A 21,490-nucleotide genomic window follows, 5' to 3' on the forward strand; every position below is an offset into this window, starting at 1 on the left:
GATGTAATCTATCAAGGAAGTTGACTCGAATGGACATCCTCTATGCTCTTTTGCTATTATATCCCAAGAATAGCTTGTATATATTTGTCTCAAATTTTACTATTTAGTCCTGCTTCTTCTTCTCCGCAAGGTGTACAATGAGTATCCTTGCTAGACAATGTATTCAAGTGCCTAAAATAGTCTCTTGATATAGATGAATGTGAGATCCAGGCTTGCACTCATCATAGCCATTTTGAGGAGTAGTGGAGCATGGGGGTTTGGATGGGGACAAGGTATGTTGAAATGTGCATGTGATTGAAATATGCAAGGACTCTACCCAAATTTTTATGTATTCCTCCAGTGGTCTACTCAAGTATAAACTTTGCGATCTATCATATAGAGAGCCACCATATATGTGTGAAGTATCCTCTGTAAAGTGGTATCTATGATGCTTGGGGAGACATGGTGTTGTATCTCTCATGTGCCTGCAAGAGATTGTAAAATCCAAAAATTGCACGATCCACTTTTATGCCAATTGGTCTCTTAAATATCTCAAAGCTCTTGATATATAGCATCAGTGATTACAATCCTATTAGGTAGTCCATTGTACTTGCCCCTCGCTTATGGTTCTAGATACAAGCATATCATCTCGACCAACATGAGAGACCATTGAAAATGGCTAATCAATGTGTACACCCCAAAGCTAGCACGTGTGTCCCATAAGTACCCACTTCCTTATCAAGGGCCATCTAGTGCAAGGCCACCTTATTTATGCCAATCTATCTAAACATGGCATTCTCATGCATGTAAAAGTCACTTTGTTAGTTTGTGTGTTGAAGTTCCCTAGCGGCTACATCTCTCAAAATATCATATCTCATGATGCCTTCATATAGTGCATCAAATCATGACCCATCTCGTTGAGCATAACTTGAGTTTCCAATAAGAAAGTATCATACTACAATGAAGAATGCCACAAGGTCTCTTTGTTGTATATCCTAGCTTTGCATGTATCATGCATCTTCATTCATGTGTATCACATGCAAAACACTATGCAGTTCCTCTCAGAAAAGTATGCCCACACCTTCAGAGCTCCTACTATCTCCTTAGCCTCCCAGCTTGCGGGTGGAATTCGCTTTCCCATCTATAGCTTGTACGTTTGGTAGTTGGGTTTCTTTGCATTTATGCATTTTTGTATATGTGCCTGTGTCTATATTTCAAATGTTATTCTAAAATTATTCAACATCCAATGAATGCTCCATTGTAGTTCCACATTGACATCCTGAGCATCTCATGGGTTGCACAGCATCATTGTGGCTATTGCTATGCAAAAATCATCTTTGTATACTGGCATGGTGGCTTTCTTATACTCTAATTGAGTGGGTGTGAGGTCCTCATTAAGATATATATTCCTCCCCTTGATAGCCATACATTTTGCAAGGTAATATTCTCTCTTAACCATGTCTTTGGATTTCAACATGAGGATGCATCCTCCCTTATCTTTTGGGTCTTCCACCCACTTCTTTTGGCCTAGTCTTTGCACTAAAGGCTATGGCATCCTCTCAAGGGGTTTGTTTTTATGTACATAAAATATTCAAATTTAGGAAGTGTGGTCAATTGTTGCAAGTTGGTCTTTGAATATTATGGTTTTGCTTAGCACATTCTCTAACGAGGCCAGCTTCCAATGCACGGGGCACAAAAGCACGCAACAACCTCGTATCATCGTAGGCTTTAAGAGGAATTTATTTGCAAACCACTATTCGCTTGAGATGCTAGAGATGCGAAGCTAACACTTCAGTACACCTCATGTGCCAGGGCGAAAGTAGAGCTTACAGATTTTCAATCAGACCAGGGCGCCAAACGCGTACAATTTGATCGGATATGGCGGGGAGCGAGGAATTGCTGGCGCGGCTCTCAGGTGCGTTACCGCGACACCAGAGTGACCGCGATGACGAGGCAGCAGCCACACGGATAGAGGACGATGGCAATGATCGTGAAAAGGAAGCCATGACAACGGTCGTGAGCCGCTGTGAGGGCGTGCTTGCCGAAGCCAAGTCCTTGCTCGATCCTTCCTCTGAGGCTGGTCAGGTGGTCTCCTTCAAGCATCGATCCGCGTGGGGTTTCCTGTTAAGTTTAAACGCACATTTTGATCCCTTCTCTTTAGTGAACACAGGAGCTGTTAGACTCAGTCGGCCTCGAGTTGCCCTGCATTTTACTCAGGTATTTGCCGATATCAGAAGCATGCCGGGACATGTCGGTGTCTATCATGAAAACTTTGATAGACTTTTGTAGTCCCCGAGACATGTTCGTTGTCTATATGGAGGTATGATTTGGAATATGATTTGTATTCCGGCTATCACTTCCCTTCTATCTCTTCAAGTGGAAATCCTTTGCTAATCCCCACTGCTTGTTTGATTCAGGCTTTGCAGATGTTTTCAGAACCGGCAACTCTAGACGTGTGCCCTTATATTTTGGAGGGCTTAGGCAAAAGTAAGCCCGGCACGGCATTCTCTGTTGCCATAGCTATTCAGTAATTTTTTGATTTGATTTCATGCTGTTGCAGTTTTCACTCGCATCAGAAAACGGAGGGTTGGGTTTTTTCAAGAGTCCATGTCAGGCCTGTTGAGAGTTGCTAAGGTTGCCATGGAAGCTGATTTGCATGTATGGCCAGTTTTTGACAAGTTGACTTGTTTAGTAATGACATTATACGAAATCAACACACATGAACAGGTACTTAATGTGCTCAACACTCTTCTTGATTCTGCAAGAAACATAATTTAAACATTCATAAAAGTATATGAAAAGAACCAAACACATACAAATGAAAACGTCTATAGACAATTCTCCAAATTTTCAGATCATTGAGCACTTGGTTTGTGCTAGAAAGAAGTGATACCTTTGTGGGTTAAGAATTTGTTTGGATATTATTTGAGAGTTGGGGTGTGTGTGCATGCTTTACGTAACCCACCTAGATACTGAGTGCAGTTTCAAACTTCAGACTCTAGACTATAGAATTTAAGATCACTTGCAGCAGTCTCATGTACAGCAGTCTTAAAGGTGTTATTTTGTATTAAAATCTCCACATATGGATCAATCAATCATTCTAAATGTTTCCACAAACTCTAAACTTTGGACAGGGTTCTTACTTGGTTTTCCATGCTCCACTTTGGTCTTGTATCTTGATAGTCTTGTTGTGGTTTTAGACTCCATGCTAGGTGTTTCTATGACTCTAACCAATTAGTAGATGAAATCAGATCAGCAGTACTCAATGCCCTAATCAATTGGGACAAGTCATGTGGTTTTTGGGTATGTGATACATAAAGTCAAAATTAATGGATGGGATGGCTCTTGGGACATAAAACACTATTCACATGATGGCATATGGAGGGGATTTTCCTAAAAAAGAGGGATTTTACTTGGATGCATAATGGACCTTTCTTTTTCCTTTCAAATTTTGAATTTTCCCCCTCCCCCATCATTCCCCCCACCCACACACAACCCCCCTCCTTGCGTGCGGACAAATGTGGATGTTTCCTTGAGGTATAGTAGCTCCAATATACCCTTGCATGCACACACATAAAACTCTCACTTAAGCACGCATGAGGATCCTTTCATCTCCGCTCCACACTTACTCTCATTTATTTTTTATCATTCTTGAAACGTCCCCCTAGGATTCAACTTGCACGCGAGATACGACATGAGTTGTATCCACAGTAAAAGGAACTAGACATTAGACTCATCTCCTAGCCATAGGAGCTAGTAGCACTCAGAGTCACGACCACATTCTAAGGTTTGGTGTCCATACCACTAGCCTACACATCTCGGTGTATGGATGTGTTAGCTAGTAGGAGAAGAGTCCAAGAGTGGTGATCACACAATTAATGTGTATGGTGTACCATAGGGTCTGGAGTCCTATAAATAGGACTTGACTGCCCTAACCTTGAAGTGCCCTTAGTGTATTTGCACTAAGTCACTCCATGATCAGTGTGACTAATGCTACCAATGCCCATTTGGATGTCCAGGATGTGATGCTTTCCTTATGAATAATTGTTGTCCTCAGCAATATCCTTAGGGACAAAGTGAGGAAAATGACTCTTCAATGACTGTATCGACTCCCAAGTAGCCTTTGCCTTTGGGTGGTTTTTCTACTTGACTAAATACTCAGGATAAATAGCTCGATAGGTTTGTTTAGTTCTAAGGTCAAGAACTTATTCAGGCTTGAGTGGAATATAACAAGTAATATTCTCAAGCCGCGGGACTTTTTGAATTGAAAAAGTCAGTTTACCTTATTCTAGTAGTTTTTTCAAATGACTCCCGTGGAACACAGGGTAAACTTGGATTTTCAAAGGTAATTCTAGGTGATAGGATATGCTACTTATCTTCTTGGTAATCTAGAAAGGACCACAATATCTTGAAGACAACTTAGAGCATTTGCCGCTAGTCATTGAATCGGAATCCTTTGGGGCTCTAAGGTAAATCCACATGCCCTTCTAGAGCCCTTGAAGAGTATGATGTTGGTTAGTATAAAACATGGCGGGATCCTAGGCTCTTTATGATTGTAGCAATCAATGGTTTCGGCTTATAACCCTACACAAGCATAAACAGGCTGTAACTAGTAGCTAAATGCTTAGCATTGTCATAAGTAAACTCAATTTGAGGAAGATAACGCTCCCAATTAGATTGCCTACAGGGGACACATGCAACATATTCTCATAATAATCAGATGGTTACAGATCCTGAGATTATTGAGCATATGTGCTGATAAATTTTTATGGATCTTCTTGGGTTGCAGCAGCCCCATTGAGATTGCATTGCTCATGCTTGTTCTATGTTCAACGAGCTTACTCATCATCATCTTTCTCCTGATATAACAATTGCCTTGGAGGTTGATATACATGAGGATGAGGTAATGGGTGGTTTGTTGCCTTTACCCAAGGATGAAAGTCCTGTATGGGATGGTCTCACAAATGAGTTCTTTGAGACCTATGCTACTTGCTTGGCGGCACCTTTGACATCATGTGTTAGGAGGTTTGGGTGTATGGAATTATGCTTGGTTCATGGAAAGAGGGCCTTATTAAGTTGATCCCAAAAGTTTACTTGCCCTCAATGCTCAAACATTAGAGATCAGTCTCATTGACGGATGGCATGTATAGGGTGGCATGTATAAGATTTTCTCCAAGGTGCTAGCTAATTGTTTCCATGAGCATCTTCTTGGTACTGTGCATTTGTGTCAGTGTGGATTTATTGAGGGAAGAAACATTTTGCACAACATTTTGAATGCGCAAATGGGTATTGATTGTGCACAATATACAAGTTAGGAGGTGGTTCGCATATAGTTAGATATAAATGATTATTTGGAATGGTCTTTTCTTATTGAGCTTATGTAGATAATGGGTTTTGGTTCCCATGTCTCATTTGATATATATCATTAGTAGGTATGTATGCTCTAAAGTCATGCCGAATGGCAGTGTTACTGAACCATTTACTCTTGCCCAATCGATTAGATAGGGTTGCCCTCTGAGTCCCTTGTTTTTTATTCTTGCTATGCATCCTCTTTTAACAACGCTATTGAATTTGGTTGCTAATGGGGAGTTGATGGGCTTGTCGCTTGCTTCGAATTAGGAGTTTGTTGGCGAAGCATTGGCTAATGATACTTTTATGATTTTGAAAGTTGGTTGGGATAACCTCTGTAAAGCATTAGACATATGGGACTTGTTTGGTTAGGTGTCAAGTCTGCGCATTAATACTTCTAAATCATCCCTTATCAGCTGCATTGAATGTGGTTTGCAAGCCTAAGGGTGGTAGGGTGAGTTGGTCCCCAAGGGAATATCAAAGTCACTTGGGTTACCCTTTGGATGTGGATATTTTGCCTAAGCAATTGTTGGAATGGATCTTTGCTAGGGTAGAAACTAAGTGTACTTACTGGAACTTGTAAGCTTGGCCTTCCTATGTGCTCCTTAAAGTGGCATAGGCAATTATGCTACCTATGCCTACTTACTACTTGCCCCTATTGCCTTGGTCAAGGACTAGCTTGACGGACATTACTCTAGCCATCCACTTTATACTTTGGAAAAATAACTCTTTGCATGTTGGCATTTCTTTGTTTTATGGGGCCATATTTGTACTCCCAAAAGAATGGGAGATGGAGCGTGGAAACTCATGTGTTGGCTCTTTGTTGGTCATTGTTTCAAGCCATATGCTTTGGTTATCAGCCTTGGGTCTTTATTGCTTATTTGTCCTTGAAGATAGAGGTATTGTGCATGGAAAGATTAAAATACATGGCTCATGGTGGCATGTGCTCAATGTTGATCAGCCCATTAGTAACCATCTTTGATTTTGTTGACTCTTTTGGTTTGCTCATGGAAAATAGCGCTTTAGAAATTGGGTTTATTGCTTGTTTGTCCTTGAAGATAGAGGTATTGTGCATGGAAAGATTAAAATACATGGCTCATGGTGGCATGTGCTCAATGTTGATCAGCCCATTAGTAACCATCTTCGATTTTGTTGACTCTTTTGGTTTGCTCATGGAAAATAGCGCTTTAGAAATTGGGTTGGCATCTAACAGAAGATAGATTGCATGCCAATTCTATGTAGGCTGAATTGCTTGTGGTTTCAAAGATAGTTTCATGGGAAGGAAAACAAGATGCTTGAACCATGTTTAATTAGATGGCATGACTTGGTTTATTTTCTGTTGTTGACGTGATATTGCTAGGATGATGTGTATTGATGCCCTTTTGCACAACTCGACGGATTTTTGGCATCCCTCAAGGATACTGTGACTTATGGGACATGCTTTTCTTAGCTTTGCGTGATCGACAGCTTGTCTTGAACTTTCTCAGGATAATTTGTGGGTGGCAAGATTGGAGACTTATGGAGCGGCTGCATTTGGAGCGTGCTTTAGTTAATCATATTTATCGGTTGCTTATTTGGGACTATCATTGGTTGGTAGCCAAGTGTAACTTTGTTTGAGCCTTTGCAAAAGCAAGACATGGTGGACATCGACTATTGTGGAGGGATGGATCAAGAAAACTCCATTCAAATGCAAGGTCTTTCTTTGGAGAATGCTGATTGGTGCTTGCCTCTTGCTTTAGCCCTCTCTAGAAATACATCTAATGGTTGTTGCTTCTTTTGTACTACAAGTGTGGAGTCTTCTCTCCATAGGTTCCTTTCTTGTCTAGTGGCAAGGAAGATTTTGGTCTCTTTGTTAGATTTTTGGTGGACGAGTGGTGGACTTGCATTGCATCCTTGTGATTGGGTGTTTGGCAAGCCAAAATTCTCAAATCCTGTTCGGCCAGATATGAAAACAGTGTTTCACTTTTTGTGTTTGTGGGGATGTTGGCATAACCGGGTCACTCAAACTACCTTTATTTTTGACTCCCATTCAGGTATTCAAAGTGACATTGCTCAATTGAAACACCTTCTTTACCAGCAGCTTGATATGGTGTAGTATGCAAGGCTCCTTCCTTTGGGAGGATTTGGTCTCATGGCATATGGTAGTTTTCTCTTGTTACTTTGCCATCCTTATTCAAAGTGACATTGCTCAATTGAAACACCTTCTTTACCGGTAGCTTGATATGGTGTAGCATGCAAGGCTCCTTCCTTTGGGAGGATTTGGTCTCATGGCATATGGTAGTTTCCTCTTGTTACTTTGCCATCCTTTTAGCTCATTTGTGACTCTTGTACTTTTACAGTAATTAATATAACTACTCTTTATGGGAAAAAAGAGATAAAAGGAGAGGCTCGGGTGAAGAGAGTGAGCGCTTGCATGCAAAACAGCCAACCAAATGGGTATAAAAGGGTAAGAAAGTAGTCATTACAATGGCCAAAAAACAATAATTGAGCGCCCAATGGTCAAGAAAAGTATGGCCTGTTGTTTTGTATGAATTTGTATGGATATGTATGGTGCCGGCCATATTGTATGAACAAGTTGGTACCATGTACAAGTGCAGCTATTTCTCGAACAAATAGCCACTATTGATGATGGTGGACGAAAGGGAGAACTACATTCAATTTCTCCCAAGGTACCCATGTGTTGTGATATAGTGTATGACTTGTATATACAAGCAAAGAGCCCAAGGGTCAGTTTATCAAAAACTGCAACCACTTGGAAAACTTTACAAAACACTCCACATACACTTGTAGATTGAGTCTAGATAGCAAGCCTAGAGCTTGGATAATTGTCTAATGTGATCAAGAGAGTTAACTCAGGTCGATGTTGGATGAGAGAATGGTGAAAGGAAGAGGGAAATGAGAAGCTAATTTTAGAGTACAAGATATGAAACCAGCCTTCCTTCTCAGAGAGGGTGGTAAAAGATGATCAAGCACTTAATTACAACAATGAATAATTGAACATAAATTGAAATGTACACTTTACCTTAAGAACCTTGGATATTGGACATCTTGTTGGCCCCAAAACTAGCACCCCTTGCGGTATTTGAAGTAGCAGCGGCTTTCTAGTGGTTCTTAGGGTGATAGTAGTACGTGGTGGATCCTTGACTACATTTGAAGTAGTAGATTATGATACAACTTCCTTAGGAGGAGTCCAAGTTGCTTGAGATAGCTTTTGACTCTCCTTTAGTAAAGTGGGTAGCGTTCTTTTGGGATTCATCTTAGTAAATTAAGAAGCCACAAGTGTCAAAGTGAAGCAATGCGGAAGCGAATGACCATGACAAAGAGTGAACGGAGAGAGAGAGAGAGAGAGGCAGTGAAACACAAAAAATCTGTAGTGAAGAATGATATATAAGAATGCAGAATGGGTGCAGAGAGAATATCTGCGTATGTCACCGCCTTGAGGACCTCAATCTCTGCCAGCTCGAGTGCTATCTCCGTCACCAACAGACTAAAATTTGTCAAATACAAGTGATCAAAACTGCTGGAAACTCAGTCTTTGAAAGGCTGAAAAGAATGCCTCGTAAAAATGCCAAAATAGGCAGGTCGGATTGTTGCCATGTGGTAATGCAGACATGGCAGGGGAGCTGACTGCTAACACCCCCTCTCAGATCCTGGACAAGGCAGCAGATGTAGGGATCTGGAATGTCGATAAAGCAAAGCTTGGGGAAGTGCCTTCGAAAACAAATCTGCAAGATTATCTTTAGTCTTACAGTACTCACATCAGTGGTCGCATCTAGAAGCTTCTCTTTGATGAAGTGATACTAGATCTTGATGTGCTTGTTCGGGCATGGAATACGGGATTCCGTGCCAAGTCAATGCAACTCTCACTGTCGCACCGCAAGATAGTAGGACGAGTCTAGGGACATCCAAGCTCCTGGATATGTGGCTGAACTTTTGCTTCAGTTGTGTCTTTCTTGCATGAGTAACATGCCCATAATTCTTCATCAATAAGTCCCAAGCAGCTTTTGGGGAAGTACAATTTGCAATTTGCATAGCCTTTGTGTCTGACACACATAGAGACAACCAATGCAAGACCTTGCTGGCCTTTTTCAACCAAGTCCTGTGTGCCTTCAACTGATCCTGTGTTGGAGGTCTATCTTCCGGTAGCTTAGGCTCATCTTCAAGACCTGTGACTAGGTCCCTCCAACAACTGCCGAAGCCACACAGTCTCACATGTGGTAGAAGACGTAGCTCTATACTCTGCCTCAGTCGAAGATAGGGCTACCGTGGGCTGCTTCTTACTACTCCAAGAGATAGCACTAGCACCCAAGGTAAAACAATAACCTGTAGTAGACCACCTTTGATTCACATCGCTAGCCCAATGTGAATCACTCCAACCTGCAAGAACAAGATCAGTAGCACATATACCTATTGGATAATGAATCCCTAAGTCGGAGATCCCTCTCAGATATTGTAGGATCCTTTGAGTAGCTTGCCAATGGAGCTACTGAGGTGCACTCATGAACCCATCCAAGAGGCCTACAACAAAACATAGATCAACCTATGTGTTGAGGAGCCAAATCAATGAGCCAATCAGTTGACAGTAGTGAGTAGCATCCGCCCAAGGAGAATCTGCGTGTGAAGTGGCCTTCCAGTTCGGATCCATAGGAGTAGAAATGGACCGGCAATCCTCCATCTCAAAAGTCACCAAGAGCTCTTGTACATATCTCTATTGAGAGATGAAAATCCCCCTCTGAGACTGATAAATCTTGTGGCCCAAAAAGAAATGGAGAAGTCCTAAATCCATCATCTCGAACTTCTAGTGTGGGGCTGCCTTCGTCTCTTCGACCTTTTGGGTATGAGCATCTGCAATAATCAAGTCATCAATATTCAAAACAAACAACACACGACCTCCCTTGAAAGTGTGCACATAAAGTTGCGGGTCGGCCCTAGAACGCCGATATCCCAACTGAGCCTGGAGAAATGAGTCAATCTTCTCGTTCCAAGTACGTGGAGCCTGCTTGAGGCCATACAAAAAGGCCTTCTTTAACCTGTAAACCTGCCCATCTGAAGAACTAAATCCTAGAGGTTGCTCTACATAGATCTCCTCCTTCAAATCACCATTCAAGAAGGCCGACTTCACATCCAACTGATAAACAGGCCATCTCCTATGGCCATCCAAGGCAAGAACAGCTCGAATAGTCACCATGCGAGCTGTAGGGGCAAAAGTATCATGGAAGTCAACACCTGGGCGTTGTGCAAAACCTTTATCAACAAGGTGAGCCTTATGCTTGTCCAAGGAGCCATCACTATGGTGCTTGGTCTTGAAGACCCATTTGACACCTCTCACCTTCGTACGAGAGGGACGAGGCACAAGTAACCAAGTGCATTCCGCTCAATAGCCTCCAACTCAGCTTCCATCACCTTTCGGCAATGATCAGATTGTAAAGCCTCCTTTACTGATGTAGGCTCTCTATCCTGCATAACACGGGACATCAAACAGTAGTTAGAGCAAACAAGCTCTGTAGTATGGGCCTGGTGCCTCCATGACCTCCGTGGTCCATCCAACGGTTCCCACCCCTCAAGGATCCCCTCGATCCCTTGATCTCGGAGAGTGTCATGGGCCCAATGAGGAGGAGGCCGGATCTCTCCTCGACGCTCTCCATCCACTGAAGAATCGGGTACATCCACCAGTTGGATCTCCACTGGGGTGGCTGGTGGAAGAGGAGACTTGGAATTTGAAGAAGAATCTCCATCAAGAGGCTCTGGCTCCACAGGAACTGTCGCGGGAGCCTAACTCTCCCTTGGATCTCCAAGAACGGGGTGCTCCTCACCCCCCTTTGTGGCTGGAACTTCCATGAACTTCACATCTTGGCTTGTGTAGACATCCCGCTTCACGGGATCATACAAGCGATAACCTTGGGACCGGGAGCTGTAGCCAATAAATATCTGTCTTCAGGAAGTTGCCTCAAACTTGCCACGTTGCGTCTTCAGGATGTGCACACGAGCGTCATACCCAAAGATCCTCAAATAAGAGACATCAGGTTTAGTCCCAAAGTAAACCTCAAAAGGTGTCATCTTGTCAAAGGGAGATCGATTTAATATGTGGACTGCCGTAGCCACTGCCTCGGCCCATAGAAATTGAGGTGTTTGTCGGTGCTCCATCATGGTGTGCGCCATCTCAATCACACTTCGGTTCTTCCGCTCCAAAACGCCATTATCTTGAGGAGTGTTGGTATTAGCAAACTCCTGATGAATGCCCCTATTTGCACAAAAATGAGCAAACTCATTAGAAACAAATTCACCACCTTTGTCTGATGGCAAGGTCTTCAATCTCTGGCTTGAGTTGTTCTCCTCGAAGAGAAGCCAATCCTTGAAGTGGGAGAAAGCCTTCGATTTCAGCGTCAAGAAGTAGGCCCATGTTATCTTGTTGTAGTCATCTATGATCAACATGAAGTACAAGCTCCCCTTTAGGGACTCATTCCTCATCGGGCCATAAAGATCCGTAGATACTGTTGGAAAATGGCAGTTAGCTATGGAGAGAGAGAGGAGAGACAATGACAGCAAGAGAGTGAACCGAAGCAAAAAGAGAAGAGTGTACTTGCCAGAATGAAAGATAGAGTGAAAGTACAACTTATGTTTAGGTCAAGGGTTGACCTAATCAGGCTTCTACCAACTAACTAGAGTTAGGTTTATTTTACTCTAGAGCCTAGTGTCACTACTTTAAGTTTCTAAGACAGTAGGTGTATACACCTTACATTGACACTTTTATTAGTGTCCACACCACACAAATTACATTGTGCATTGCCCATAGAATCGGCAAATTCTAGCACCCCCTTGCAGTGCCAATGTGATGAAGTACAAGAACGATCAATCACCAAAGGGTAACAAGTTTAAGGACTTTTGAAAAGCCTCAAACTTCTCGCATGGTAGTGCCTTGGTGAAAATGTTTGCAACATTTTTTTGTGTGGGTACATACATTAAGCTGATCTCTCTTGTGCATAGCATTTCTCTGTGACATAATGGTAATGCACCTCTATGACATGTGTTTCGTGCGAGCATGCAATACAAGATTTCGTGCTACTGCAATAGCACTCTGACTATCAGAAAGAATGGGTGTAGGACCCTCAAATGGTAAATGTAGATCAGCCAACAATTTGCGCAACCATACACATTCCACTGTTGTCGTGAAGGTTGCTCTGTACTCAGCCTCACAAGACGAGGTAGCCACTGTAGGCTGTTTCTTGCTTAGCCATGAAATGCATGAACGGCGTAGAAAGAAACAATGTCCACTAGTGGATTGCCTAGTGTCTGCATCACCAGTCCAATCTGAATCATTGTAAGCTTCTAAGTGCAAGTCTCTCTCCCAATAAATAATAATGCATGTGATTGAGTACCCTGCAAATATTTGAAGATCCACTTAATAGCTTGCCAATGTATGGTTCGTGGGCTATGCATATACTTGCTCACTTGAGATATTGCATACTGAATGTCAGGCGTGTGTTGCAAAGATAAATAAGACAGCCAACAGCATGGCTGTAAATTGCAACATCAAACATATCTTCACCATCATGCATAAACAGCTTTAAGCTTGGCTCCATAGGAGTGCATATAGGTTTGTAATCTTGCATATTAAACCTATGTAACAGCTTATCCACATATTGTGACTGTGACATGATGATACCATGCTGACTTTGGGTGAATTGAATCCCCAAATAATAGTGTAGGCAGCCCATATTTGATATAGCAAATGCATGTTTTAATTCAGCCTTAAAATCTGCAAATTTTCCTTCTATAGGTCTAGTGCGCAGCATGTCATCTACATAAAGAATGATAATTAGCAAGTTCCCCCCCTCATTCTTAATGTATAGAGTGGGAGCAGTTGGACTATTTTTGAACCCTTTGCTAGTGAAATAAGCATTAATTTCGGAGTACCATGCACAAGGAGCTTGTTTGAGACCATAAATAGCTTTATGCAGCTTGCATACCATGTGCTCTTTCCCTTTAATCACAAAGCTTGAAGATTGTGACACATAAATATCCTCATGCAAATCCCCATTTAAGAACACTGTCTTAATATCCAATTGATGTACTTTCCAACCATAATTTGCAGCCATAGCAATCACACATCTCACCGTACTCATATGGGATGTAGGAGCAAAAGTTTCTTCATAATCTATGCCCTTCTTCTGTGTATAGCCTTTTGCTACCAATCGTGCTTTGTACCTATCAATTGTACCATTAGCCTTGCGTTTGAGTTTAAAAACCCATTTTGTGCTAATGGCCTTCTTGCGAAGTGGTAAATCCACAAGATCCCATGTAGAGTTAGTGGCAATAGAGTCTAACTCATCTTGCATGGCCTGCATCCAATGTACATCTTTCTGAGTTTCGTCCAAGGAAGTAGGCTCATCATCATCCAATAGTGAGCTCATAAACACATGCTCATCACAATCATCTACTTCGGTAAAATCAATCAAATGTGCCCCCCTTGTATCATTTGCTGCATTTCTGGCAGCCCTTCTAGTGCATTGAGGTATAGGAGCATCCATTTTACTCTCCTGGAGAGTCTGTAACAGCCATCTTGGGACTATTTTGACTGCATTTACAGCAGCCCTTTCATGCTATACTACTTCTTCCACTGCATGTGGCAAACCATCATTGATACCCTGCTGTTTGGGAGCATATGGTGCAGCAACAGCTTGCTGTATGAAGTCTGTCCTGCCGTTTACAGCAAGCATAGACTCCAAAGTAAGTGGCAAAAGACCCTCAAAGACATCACCAATGTTATGGGTGGCTGGCATTTGAAACTGATCATGTGAAAATGCAGCATTTTCAGCAAATAGGACATCCGTATTGACAAAGACTTTCTTTGTGCGTGGGTCATACAAGCGATAGCCCTTGCTCTCTGAACTGTAGCCAATAAATATGCATTTTACAGCCTTGTCATCAAGCTTCCCACGAAGCTCTTTCGGAACATGTGCATAGGCTATACAACCAAACACCCGAAAGTAGTCTACTTTGGGTTTCTTGCCATGCCAAGCTTCGAACGGTGTGATCGTCTTCAGTGCCTTAGTGGGTGTATGATTCAACACATGATTTGCACACTGAAGGCCTTCTAGCCAAAATTTATGAGGTAGCCCCTTGCTTTTTAGCATACAACGAGTCATCTCCATAAGAGTCCGATTCTTTCTTTCAACAACACCATTTTGCTGAGGAGTCATTCTAATAGTGGCTTGATGAGTAATGGCATGATCAAGCAAATATGTCTCAAAAGCACGAGACATGTACTCCCCCCCTCTATCTGTGCGAAGTGCTTGCATTTTTAAGTCAGTTTCAGATTTAAGCTTTGCAACAAGATGTTTGAAATACATGAACACATTGGATTTTGCCTTTAGCCCATACACCCATGTATGTCGAGAGTAGTCATCAATAAATGTAACAAAGTATTGATGACCTCCAAGTGCACCTGTCCTCATGGGACCATAAACATCAGAGTGAATAAGCTGCATTTTTCGGACAGTACGCACTGCACCATCCTTTTTAAAGGCAAATCTATGCATCTTGCCCAAAATACATCCCTCACATGCATGAGGAGGTGGAGTCTCCACTGGAGGCAGTGCATCTACCATATGACACCTCTGAAGGGTCATTAAACCCCCAAAGCTTATGTGTCCATAGCGGGCATGCCATAGCTCCGCATTTTGCATAGCGGGCGAAAGAGTAGTGAGCGCTAAAGCATCATGAGATTGTCTATCATATGTATCCAACAAAAATAGACCCTTATGCAAGGTGCCAGACAGCCGAAGTGCATAATCCATCTCTCTGTCTGTAACAATGCATTTTTCATCCTCAAAGATGACTTGAAAGCCATGCTTAAAAGCAGAGATAGACAACAAGTTCTTTGTAAATGCCAGGTAAAAACAAGACATCTAGAAGCATGAAATCACAACCATCTACAGCAGTAATAGTGATTGTCCCAATGCCACATACATCATAATTGCTACTATTCGCATATGTAACACATTTTCCAACAGGGGCTGAATGCAAAGAGGTAAACAAACACTTCTTGGAATTGATTTGCTTTGATGCCCCACTGTCAAAATACCATGTTTGCTGCGTTTCAGCAGCATTAAATGTTGAATCAGCCATTGAAAAATCATAACTACATGTGAGAAATGCATAGTCCTCCTCTACAAAGTTGGCTGAAGTATCATCACTAGTAGATTTGCTGGCTGATGTTTCTTGGACAGCCAAACCGGAGTTCTTTTTCTTCTCTTTGGCCAATCTCTTTCTACATTCATCGATATAGTGACCAGGCTTCTTGGAATAATGACATTTCCCCTTCTTTTTAGTATTTTTTGTATCTTGGACAACCTTATTTGATGGCTGTCCAACATCACCCTTTTGCTGATTTTTTACATTTTGCTTGACTTTTCCTTTGCCTTTGGACTTAGAAAGCATAGCCACATCACCTGAATGCAATGCTACATTCTTTCGAGTCTGTTCCTCTTGCAGCAAGAGGCCTTTCAACTCCACAAATGTAAGGGGCTGTTGCCCCCTCCCAAAGACAACATCAAAGAGGTGTGAAAACCAAGATATGACTTTGGAAGAGAGTTCAGTGTGATGCTAACCAATTTCAGCATCCTGAATGACCTCATCAACATTGAGTAGCTGCTCACGTAAATCCTATATGTGAGTAAGGTGCTCTGTCATGCTATCACCTTCATCCATGGTCATATTGGCCAACTCTCTGCGGAGATAGGATATCTTGGCCTCATTGCGTGCTGCAAACATACGCTCAAGTACATCCCATGCTGATTTTGAGGTCTTACAAGATCGAATGTGTGGAATAATTGCCCTTTTCACTGACAAGGCAATTAAAGAAAGTGCCTGTGCATCTTTTGAGTCCCATTTTCTCAGATCCTTAGTAGGAGGGAGAGGAGGGGCAGCAGCAGTAGCAGCACCAATACCACCATTAGTAGCACCAACAACCTGTCCTTGAGCGTTACGCTGAGGTGTCTAAGGTGCAATACCTCATGGTCACTGCAAATCACGTGTAACATAGTTCCACAAGTTCTTCGCCACAAGAAGGTTACGGACCATAAAACTCCACAGTGGGTAGTTTGAGCCATCAAGTTTGTCCTCCTGAGTGAGGACACTGAGGATGTTGCTCCGATCATTATTCCCCTGACATGCTACGCTGTCAATGATAGACGAAAATCTGCAGCCAAATACTTCAATGCTGAAGTATAGAGTATACTCCTCAGAGTACCAAAATCCCCCATGAGATTAAGAAACAAGTACCAAACTGTCACACAAATGCCAAAGTGTGCACAATGCCACCCAAATTAGCACTCAGCCAGTAAATTACAGCACTATACTGCTGTACCACACCTGCTTCGAAATGTGTGCCCACAAAAGTACAAAATACAACAACTTAATGTTGATTCTTACCAAAATTTATTGAATTTTCCCAAAATTCTTTGCCCAAACTGGCTATAACAGCAATTCAATGCTGTTGTATTGCTTGTTGCTTGCCTTGGAGTGCGCATTGGGCAAAAGCCCCAAATTTCTTTTTAAAATTTCAAAGAAATTGAAGAAATTTGTACCTTACAGTTGGAATCTCTGCAGAAATGTTACCCAGGATGCGTGTCAGCAGTGGAGCAGCTGAAATCTGCCTTGTGATGCGTGCTGGATCCAAAAAACTGAAAAGCCCCAAATTTTCTTGAGCCAATGTGGAAGAAATTGCGCAATGTCTATGAGTTTGGTAACAATTTGCGCAAAGGGCCTCCAATCAGGCAAAAGCTCCAAATTTTTGATGGGAATGTCCAAGAAATTGAGAATTGGTTGTCAATTCGAACCCCGCGAGCAAAAATTAGCAAAAGCCCCAAAGTTTTGGGTAGCACAAGTTGAGATTCGAGAAGAGATGGCTGAAATAGATTGAAAATTCCAGAAATTTCGAGAAAACCCCAAATTTGAAAATTAGGGTTTCTGCACTTTTTAGGGTTTGCAGAAATTGGTGGGCAGTACTGAGAAAATGGCGGGTAGAGCTGAAAACAGCAGCAGCTCTTCCAAAACAGCAGCTCCTCGGGTTGCGTGCAAGACTGCATGTGGGACTGTGCGTTGGACTGGGTGCAAGGCTGCGCGCAAGCTGAAAACAGCAGATCTAAAGCAGATGATTGAGCTGGATAGATTTGTAGCAAATGGACAGATTTGGAGCTGATGGCTGAACTAGACAGATTTGGAGAAGATGGACCGATTTGGAGTAGACAAGAGACGGCTCAGCTACAACTCCTTCTCCACTTCAGAAGCACCTTATAGAAACTGAAAACTCTTCCTTGAGCTGAGAGCCAAGCTGGTAGCAGTAGGACCTTGGGCGGGATGGCACCGGTTGACGGTGGTTGAACAAAATCCGTGCGTATGAGTTGCTCTGATACCAAATGTTGGAAAATGGCAGCCAGCTATGGAGAGAGAGAGGAGAGACAATGACAGCAAGAGAGTGAGCTGAAGCAAAAAGAGAAGAGTGTACTTGCTAGAATGAAAGATAGAGTGAAAGTACAACTTATGTTTAGGTCAAGGGTTGACCTAATCAGCCTTCCACCAACTAACTAGAGTTAGGTTTATTTTACTCTAGAGCCTAATGTCACTACTTTAAGTTTCTAAGACACTAGGTGTACACACCTTACATTGATACTTTACTAAGTGTCCACACCACACAAATTACATTGGGTGTTGCCCATAGAATCGACAAATTCTAACAGATACAAGCTTCATAGGTCAAGTAGACCACCTCGAAGCTTTGTTGGGAATCACATCCCTATACTGTTTCCCAGGAATGCAAGAGACACATGGTTGCTAGCTCACCACTATGTTCGGCAAACCTCGAACAAGCGAGCCTCGCAACGCCTTCCGAAGATACTCATAGTTCAGGTGGCCAAACCGAGCATGCTGTAGCTTGGACTGTGTCTGAGAGGTAAGCAGAAGAGAGGTAAGAGCAAAAGAAGACTTCAATTTGTAGATGCCATTCTCCTCATACCTTGAAGAGAGAGCCTTCCTTGATCCACGATCAAGAACATAAACATCACTGTCAAACTCCACCAAGAGACCAAGAGAACAAATCTTATTTACCGAAAGTAAATGCTACCCTAAACTTGGTATATACAACACCTCGGATATGTGGGTACCACCACGTCTATCTGGAATTAATTGCATCTCATCCCGAGCAATAATAGACACAGAAGAGCTATCTCCTATGAGAATCTGCCCACGCGAGGGTCGCAAATGGGCAACACCTACTATCGAAGGAGTCATGTGCCATGAGGCATCACTGTTCACGATCCACTCTCAAGCCTGGGGAGCTGTTATCGCAGTATCAGAAGTCTTCGGTGTAGAGTCTTCAATGATTGCTAAGTGTAGAAAAGCAGTTGATGAGGGTGCAGCCACCGTTCTAGAATCATTCGTGTCCTTCTTCTTGGTGTCCTTCTTGTCTTTGTCGGGGCAATCCTTCTTCTAGTGACCAGTCTTACCACAAATATGGCAAGTTGATTCCTTCTCCTTGTCCTTGGATTTGTTGTCCTCCTTTTTCTTTTGGTCCTTCCCCTTCTTCTGAGAAGCTTGACCAACCAAAGCCTCCGATTTGGAAGCATTCTGTCCATTCAATTGTTCCTCTTGGTCCAAGACCATAGGAACCAACTCTTCCCACCGAAGAGTTGACTCCCGCCCTGATGCAATAGGAGCGGAATAAAAGGTACCGAATCGTGATGGCAATTGGGACAGTAAAGTGATCGCCATGTCTTTGGAGGAAATAGGCTTCCTCGCGTTTTGAACCTACATCTGAAGCTGCTGAAGCTTGTTGATGTGTTCCCGAAGCGAAGACCTATTCACGGACAAGATCCACATTTGCATCTCCAAAGAAACCCTCTTCATCAGGGTCATCTAGTTGTACATTTGGTCGAGCTTTAGCCATATCTCTTGAGCCACCGTCAAGTGCTCGATGTGAACTATCACAGCTGTAGTGCAAGACAGAAAAATAAAAGAACGAATCTTGGCAATCAGTTTGTCCCAATGAGACTGCGCTTTGGTTAACTCCGCACGAGCATTGGAAAAGAGTTTGGACTCATCTCTCACCGAGGGCCGGTTGATCTCCTTCATCACAAGCTCCGCCAAATCATAAGACTCCAAAATGGCCAATGTTATTACATGCTATATGCGGTAATTGTCACCATCGAGCTTTTGATCTGATGGAAGAGCCGGTAAGACAAGGCATGATCGCGTGGAACTCCACGTCAGTCTTTGCAGACATCTTCATCTGCAATGCCTGCACAAACACAAAAGAAACCCCCTCTGACTGTGAAAACGCAGCTTGCTAGGGCTTTTGTCTCCGTGTCCCGAACCTTCTTCAGCTGCCAAAGGCAATGAAAAGGTAAAATTTGCACTTGAAGGCCTAAAACATAGCCTTCTTCCTTCTCTAACAGTAGAAAAATAGCAGCAACTTCGGCAAATCTTCTCTTTTCTTGCATGCCCACGCTCGCCTCAGCCTTGTTCTGATGCGCAACCCACCTGCTCGCACTTGAACACTGAAAACGCAACCTTGTGTTGCGCTGAAAATTTCTCTTCAGATAGGTCCACCCTAGGTTGGTCCTTCAATGCTCTGATACCATGTCAGAGTGAAGCAATGCGGCAGTGAATGACCATGACAAAGAGTGAATGGAGAGAGAAGAGAGAGAGAGAAAGAGACAGTGAAATGCAGAAAATTTGCAGTGAAGAATGTTGTATAAGAATGCAGAATTATACATGGGTGCAAAGAGAATATCTGCGTATGTCACCGCCTTGAGGACCTCGATCTCCATCAGCCCGAGTGTTGTCTCCGTCACGAGCAGACTGAAATTTGTCATCAGATACAAGTGATCAAAATTGTTGGAAACTCAGCCTTTAAAAGGCTGAAAAGAATGCCTTGTAAAAATGCCAAAACAGGTAGGCCTAGCCGACTGCAGTCGGCGGACAGTTTGTTTACTGCCACGTGGCATTGCTGACGTGGCATGGGAGCTGATTGCTAATAACAAGGCCCATGGTCTACTCTTCTCAAGGTTACTCCTTTCATAGAGATCAACGATGAAGAGAAGAAAAGAAAGTTTGAAGTTGGTCTACTCCCTCATTGTCAAATGTTACCCGAATTTACAATGGATGAGTTGGCATTTGAAATCCTTGTCAATTTCTTGAATTGTAGGAGGTGATTTAAGTGTATGATGCCCTTGATTGATGGCACTATCCCAAGGTGGTTTCTAAACCTTAATTTTTGCAGAAATTTAGGGTTTATGGTAGAAATTCTCTTGCTGTCCACCAAATTTGGTTGTGATATTCTCCAAATGGTTGAGAAATGCCGAGATAACTTGAGAATGGGTTGGAGAAGGTGAGAGCGTGTTGGAGAGAGAGAAATCCTTGATTTTCTTTGTGGGAAGACCTTGAAATTGGCTGTTGCCTACTTTGATCAGCCCCACGTGCTGTCGCATGCTACTAAGAGGAGCATTTAATGCTGTTTCTAGCCCATTGGTTGCTGTCGCTTGCACCCGGAAGCTTCAAATCTGTAGTCGCCTATCCTTGTTCAGTCTTCTCATGCTGTTTTCTATCCTAAAGGTCCTCCAATGGCTAAAAACCAAACCAATAGCTGTGTTACATTATAAGGTAAATTAAGGGAAACATGCATGAGGATGACCGTCCGGGGTCTTGGGCGCCTGAACGGGGTTTAGGGGAGCCTAGAACCAAAGAGAGTCCAACAATAGTAGGACTCACCAAGGTTTGACGGTTGGCAATCGGATCACGATGAGGGTGGCCAGCAATGAACTAGGCAAGGCTGGGAGGTGAAACGGATCGCTCGTGCTCTTTTTTTCATCGAACTGCTTTCCTCTGATCTTCATCGTCTTCTTCATAGCCGCCTGTTAAGGTCGTCGCCTAACATTGGTATCAGAGCGAGTCGTCTGTCAGTCGCCCGTCGTCCGTCAGTCCGTCAGTCAGTCGTTAAAGGTTATCATACGAAGTTGTAAATGTTGATCGTGACACGTTACGAAAGTGTAACACGTTGCAGCCGTGATGAAAAGCGTGAGGTGACGGCTGTAAGTAACCGTGACGAAAAGTGTGAGGCGACTGTTGTGCGTGAGGCGACTGCTGTGAGACGGACGGAAAAACG

General features: G+C 42.9%; 1 protein-coding gene across 4 annotated transcripts in view; it reads left to right on the top strand.

The window, feature by feature from the left end:
• The first annotated feature begins 1,664 nt into the window (after window positions 1-1,664).
• The window catches only part of ALF4 (aberrant root formation protein), a 128,649-nt gene continuing 108,823 nt past the window's right edge, over window positions 1,665-21,490 (top strand). The window contains exons 1-4 of one of the 4 annotated variants that reach the window (XM_087672308.1): window positions 1,665-2,064; window positions 2,150-2,299; window positions 2,397-2,466; window positions 2,540-2,706. In XM_087672308.1, coding sequence (XP_087528434.1) covers window positions 1,858-2,064; window positions 2,150-2,299; window positions 2,397-2,466; window positions 2,540-2,706 — 594 coding nt within the window. In that variant the 5' untranslated portion in view covers window positions 1,665-1,857. The remainder of the gene's footprint in view (window positions 2,065-2,149; window positions 2,300-2,396; window positions 2,467-2,539; window positions 2,707-21,490) is intronic. The other 3 variants (XM_087672299.1, XM_087672290.1, XM_087672318.1) reach the window with 3 other exon arrangements.

The sequence above is a fragment of the Lygodium microphyllum genome, chromosome 3 (assembly GCF_053477565.2).
Source record: "Lygodium microphyllum isolate KBCC chromosome 3, Lygodium_microphyllum_v1.1.10, whole genome shotgun sequence".
NCBI lineage: Eukaryota > Viridiplantae > Streptophyta > Polypodiopsida > Schizaeales > Lygodiaceae > Lygodium > Lygodium microphyllum.